Here is a 6000-nt window from a genome sequence, read left to right on the forward strand (position 1 = left end):
ACAGACTGCGGTATGGTGGCATGCTCAGGCTCACCCTTGGCATCATCACAGCCACGTCAACGTTGATGTCCGGCTTGATGCACGTGCCCAGCAGGTAGCTCCCCACCACCTTCACTGCAGCCGGGGGCAGGAAGCGGAACTTCCCCTTCACGCCGAAAGGCACCTGCAGCAACGGGACCCTCACATGCTTGGGGAGCCAGGTCTGGTCAGTGATCTGGAGAAGGGAGAAAGGAGTGAGGGATAGCCCAATGCTCCCAGGGCTGCCAGGCTCACCTGGGCACCAGGGAGGGCAGCTTCAACCCATCACCCACAAATACAGCCATGGAAGGGAGAGAGCAGGGCTCTGACCCATGGGGCTTGAGATGGGCCCCGCTTCCTGTATTCCCCACCTGCACACCCCAGTGCCACTTCAGGGCCCCTTGGGGACAGGTTTACGCACCCCAGGAAGCAGGTTTTCTGTAGGGTGAGCCTGAGCAGGGTACCCAAAGGGCCAAGCTGCTGACATGGCCCCTTTACAAGCAGCCACAGTGCTGCCCCCACCCGGCCCCAGCTGTCCCGGGAACCTACGTCTGCCTCGGGGGTCTCGGGGACGGTGCTGAGCAGGGTGTTGATTTCATGGAGGAAGGCATCAATCCGCTGCTTCTTCTTCTCCTTCAGCCTCACCTCCTTCAGGAGCTCCTCGATCTGCAGGAGAAGAAAGGGCAGGTTGGGCTCACAACTGCCTTTTATCCACCCTCAGGTAGGAATAGGGGGTAAAGCTCTCTCAAGGATGAAGGGGGAGTGAATCCTGACCCTCTGTCCTCCAACCATCAGCAACTCCCTCCTGACAGGATGCCCCGCTGATATGGCTGTGCGAGACCAACCCGCCCCCCAGACCACCAAAGACTCATGGCATCTCGCACCTTCTCTTGCTGCTGCTGCTACGTCCTGAGCAACACGGACGCCTCCAGACACGCCACTGATCCCAAAAGAGAGCCACAGGCTGGCCTGCCTGGCCATGCCAGGGCCCGGACACACCAAAAGGTTATTTTGGTGTAATCAGCCTTTATGCCAGACTAAGAGGAGCAGACACACAGTGTAGAGCCCTCCACCAGGGTAACCTGAGTCCGGGGCAGCGTTACCTCGTGGTGAAACAGTAAACAAGGCCGGTGCAAGCCTCACCAGCATACACATCGTGCGTCTCCAGCTTATCCCAGAATAATCGCTGCTCCCAGGCAATTTACGTCAGGGCACAAACAATGCAAGATACCCCAGTGTAAATGTGTTGCCAGCCCAGACCTGAAGCTCACAGAGAAACAGCCTACAAGTCAGAGCTGTTCCTCCAAGACCAAGCCTCTAGTTGTCTCGCATGACGCCCTGCCAATCTTTTTCACCAAGCTAGCCCTGGCATTAGGCCTCTTACATTCGCTCTGTAGTTGCTGGTTTTCCATCCAAGCATCCACTGGGATGTGCACTGGAGCCCTCCGACACTATCAACCTGAGCCACTCTCCAGAGGGCCCCCAATTCTACACAAGATGCCCTATTTCACTGCTTCTCAAAAGGATAAGAAACTCCTCCCCGCACTGACACGGTCTCTTGCCCACAGGTAACACCTCCACACCCCACAGCACCTGCTATGTCCCCAACAAGTCCAGGGACTCCTGTCCAATTCTTTCCCACCACCCACAAAACTTGGAAACCAGCCCTGATCCTACAAGCAGATCCCTGAAGTGGACCTCAGGACCCTGCACAGTCCAAATGGCAGGACCAGGAAGACCCCACACTCAATCAGAGGCTAAACCAGTGATTCTTAACCAGGAGGCCCTGACACCCTGGTGCCTTGAGATCCTTTTAAGGCTGCTACATAGTATGAGCTATGTGAGATGTGCAACCACCTACACGACTCACAAATAAAACCTAGAGATTTCCAAAAGGAATCCAGCTTGTCAAAACCATTCTGCTTTGTTGGAGGCTTGCTACGCTTTTTTGCAACAGAAGTGGTATAGTATTTAGTCAAGAAACAAGCAAAAGCTCAAACCTAGCAGTTTCCAAGGGGTGTCTCGAGTCTAAACAGGTTAAGAACCACTGAGCCATCCTAGCAGCAGCACTTTCAAGAAAAACATCACCTCTTGGTGCATCCACACCGAGAACACGGTGCTCAGTTCTGGACCCCAGACCTCAAAAAGGGAAGAGAGAAAGGCAACAAGGATGAGGAGTAGTAGAGAGGGGCTTGCATAGGAAGAGAGACTCAAGAGGCCAGGCCTGTTCAGTTTAGAAAAGAGACGCTTGGCGGGGGTGACATGAAAAGGGTTTACAAAGTGCCAAGTGGTGAGGAGAAAGTCAATATTCTCTCTTGCGATGTGAGAACTAGGGGTCACACAAAATGGAGCTAGTCGGTAGTAAGTTTAAAACTAATGCAAGGAAGTTGTTTTCCAACCGGCGTGTCGTTAGTGTGGAACTCGTGGCCGCTAGATGTGCAGGGAGCTGACAGTTTAGCCACGTTTAAAAAGAGACTGGACACATTCTTGGAGGAAAGGGGTACCAGTCGCTATGGAGCGTGGCAGTGACGGGCATGGCCGCTGAATCAGAGCATCCTAGATGTTAAATGCTAGAGGAACCGGGGGAAAAAACCCTAGTTAGATGCCATTCGCTCTCCCTTTCAGCATCTACCGCTGTGTGACACGGGAGACTGGGCAAGATTATGGTCTGACCCAGTAAATGGCAATTCTTAAGTTTCTATGCCTCACAAAACTGGACCAAGGGTGATTCAGTCGGGCAAAGAATCATCACAGAAATGCTGGCTCCAGACAAGAGAGGAGAGACAGCAGAGTCCCACCTTCCCCCCATGTTTTTCAACCAGCTCTGCTTTCCTAACAACACAGGGAGGGTTTGTTGGCCCTGGAGCTATGGACTCAGCAACCTGCCTCCTCACCCCCTGCGAGGGAGGTCAAGGTTACTGTGCCCATTGCACAGGAGGGCAGAGACACATCAAAGCTGGGGGTGTCAGGGCAGAGCTGTGAATGGGGCCTCGCAGCTCCCAGGGCTGTGACCCCTTCACTGCATCCTGCTGCCTCCCAAACCTCCCAACACTCAGCACAGGCTCCTGCCCGGACACACAGGGCTGACAGAGTAAACAGAGCACCAAGAGGGTCCCCCGGCCCCTGACCTGCAGGCGAAGGAGGCTGGAATGGAAGAGGTTCTCCGTCTCCTTCAGCTGGCTCAGCTCCTCGTTGGTGGGTGGCTTGTACAGGTCGGCTCGGCTGAGCTTCACCGGCTGCAGGACGCCGTCCGGGGCAGGTGCCCTCTTCCTCCCCTGGCGCCTGCCTTTCTCGCTGACGTCCCGATTCTCCTCTTCCTCCACAGCCTCCACATCTCCCCCGGCATTGCTGACCACCTGAGATAACAGAGAAACAGCCTGTGCTGACTACAAGCCTGTGAACGAACCCTACAGGGCGGAAGAGCAAGCCCTGGTAACCACCATGGTTCCCATGCTCACCGGCAGTCAGCAAGCAAGTTCAAGGTCTGGAAGGTGAGCTGATGGCTTCAGCCCTCTGCATGATTTTACTGGGGATTGTGTTTAGTGGGGATTGGGTTTTGCCAAAGGTCCTGCTGGGACTTAAAGCCAGAGGCTTGTGGCTAGAGAGTCTTGCCCCTCCACTCAGGGTCAGACTTACACTGCATTTGGGGTCAGGAAAGAATTTTACTCCATGGTCAGATTGGTATGGACTGAGTGGGGGGTCTGCCTTCTCTCTAGTGGGGGGCATGGCCTTTACTGGGCATCTTGCAAGCATGTATGAACACCCTATGCAGCAACAGGATGGTGGCCACCACGGTCCCCCTGCTTTCCCTGCCGCAGGGTCGGGTGTGATGTCTGGGGTTGTGTCAGGGTTGACTGTGTAGCTTTGCTAAAAGGTTGGACAGCAGATGTGTCTGGGGTGGTTTGGCCAGGAATAATCCTGCCTCAGGCAGGAGGTTGCACTAGATGTGACTTCTGGAGGTCCCTTCCAGCCCAACTTCACTAGGACTTAACCACCACCAGAGCTGGCCCGCACTGGACCCCTTCATAGCCATCTCAACAGAGCAGGCAAGGACCCAGGAGCCCCCAAGGAGCGGACTGACACCCAGTACATGCAGGGTCAGGAGCTGGCACTGCCACGCGAATACAATCATGAATGGCTTAGAGAAAACACCAGAGATCTGCGATTCATCAGCTCCCGCAGACCGAGAACCTGGGGCCTGGCAAGGGAATGACAGGGAGCAGGTTTGGAGCACAGGGGAGGAAGGCTTTTGATACAGACTCCCACAGCTGTTTTGCAAGCAAACTAAGGACATACGGGTTGGATGAATGGACTGCAAAGTGGAGAGAAAGCTGGCTGGATCGCTGGGCTCGGAGGGTACTGTGAGCGCTGAATCGAGGGGAAGGATCACTGCCCTCGATCTGCTGGCAACGCTCCTACCCATGCAGCCCAGGATGCCGGTTGCCCTCTTGGCACCGAGGGCACACTGCTGGCTCCTGTTCAGCTTCTTGTCCCCTGTCCCCCCAGGTCCTTTTCTGCAGAGCTGCTGCTCAGCCCGTCACTCCCAGCCTGCCCCGGTGCAGGGGATTGCTCCCTCCCCAGTGCAGGACTTTGCACTTGTCCTCGTTCATGCAATCATAGCAGTAGGGTGGGAAGGGACCTTGTCGATCTTCAAGTCCGACCCCCTGCCTAGGCAGGAGGAAAACTGGGCTCAAATGACCCCAGCCAAGTAGGCATCGAGCCGCTTCTTAAAGCCCCCCAGGGTAGGAGCCAGCACCACTTCCCTTGGAAGTCGGTTCCAGATCCTAGCCGCCCTGACTGTGAAGTAGTTCTTACGGATGTCTAATCTAAACCTGCTCTCCAGCAACTTGTGGCCGTTATTCCTTGTTATCACGGGGGGCGCTAGGGGGAACAAGGTCTCCCCCAAACCCTTCTGGTCCCCCCTAGTGAGTTTACAGACGGTCACCAGGTCCCCCCTCAGCCTTCTCTTGAGAGGTCCCGTAGCCTCTCAAAAAAGGGCAGGTGGCCTTCAGCTCCCAGGATTTCCAAGAGGTCTCCCACCCAGATACAAACCAGGCCCAGGCCTGCTTAGCTTCCCAGATCGCTTGCAATCAGTCCCATCCGGCCATAGTCATGGGAGGTCTCCCATCCAAGTATGAACCGGGCCTGGGCCTGCTTAGTAAAAACTCCTGCAGGCACACGCACAGCTTGGGCTGAGACTTTCCCCCGCCAGCGTCATTCACGTGTCGCTTCACTGCGTGTTTTGGGGGAGCCCAACGCGAACTCCCTGCATCGAAAGCCGCTGCTCCCTCCGGAAGGATGTGCCTAGACCCGGATCCTGCAAGTGTCCGGTGTGTGCACGGGGTGACTACGTATCCACGTGGTTACGTGTATACATGTTGCATGTGCACGTCCAAGTGTCTGTGTGCGTGGGGGAGCACACGCCCGTGTGCTTGTGCACATACCTGTGTCCTTGCACATGTGAGGCTGCACGACGCCGGGCACACGCACGTGCAGTACAGACCGCGCACGGCGACCTGTGCACACCTGCGTGCCCGGGGCTGAGCACGTGCACCGGCCCGCCTTTGTGTAGCGCGGGTGCACACGCAAGTGCAAGAGGAGCGCGTGCCCGTGAGAACACCCGGGGCCCGCCCGTCCCTGCGCGTGTGCACGGGGCCGTTACCCCGCGCTAGACCCGGCCCCGCCAGCACCCCCGGTACCTGCTCGCCGCGCCCCGCGCGCCGCGCCGCCTCCATCCCGGACCCACGTGCGGCTCAGCCGCCCCTGCTGCCGCCAGCGCCCGCCCCGCCCCGCCGCTCCCGATTGGCCGAGGCAGCCAACCCGCCGCTCCCATTGGTCCGTCGCAGCCTGTGGGCCCTCCCACGGCCCCGCCCACTCAGCAAGTTTGCCTGAGAGGTCGCAGGAAACATTTCGATTTCCGGCGGGTTCTTGCGACGTTTTTGCGGCGTCGGCGCGTTACGGCACCTGGTTTCCCCCCCCTCC

The 6000-nt window shown here is 57.2% G+C and overlaps 1 protein-coding gene across 1 annotated transcript in view; it reads right to left on the reverse strand.

Moving 5' to 3' along the window:
• NOL6 (nucleolar protein 6) overlaps positions 1–5790 on the reverse strand; it is a 50544-nt gene extending 44754 nt beyond the window's left edge. The window contains exons 1-4 of the mRNA XM_014597909.3: positions 5718–5790; positions 3147–3374; positions 568–684; positions 35–214 (exon numbers count right to left, since the gene is read on the reverse strand). Of these exons, the coding sequence (XP_014453395.2) occupies positions 35–214; positions 568–684; positions 3147–3374; positions 5718–5753 (561 nt within the window). The 5' untranslated portion in view covers positions 5754–5790. The remainder of the gene's footprint in view (positions 1–34; positions 215–567; positions 685–3146; positions 3375–5717) is intronic.
• Between the last annotated feature and the right edge of the window lie 210 nt (positions 5791–6000).

This window comes from Alligator mississippiensis, chromosome 3, assembly GCF_030867095.1.
Source record: "Alligator mississippiensis isolate rAllMis1 chromosome 3, rAllMis1, whole genome shotgun sequence".
Lineage (NCBI taxonomy): Eukaryota > Metazoa > Chordata > Crocodylia > Alligatoridae > Alligator > Alligator mississippiensis.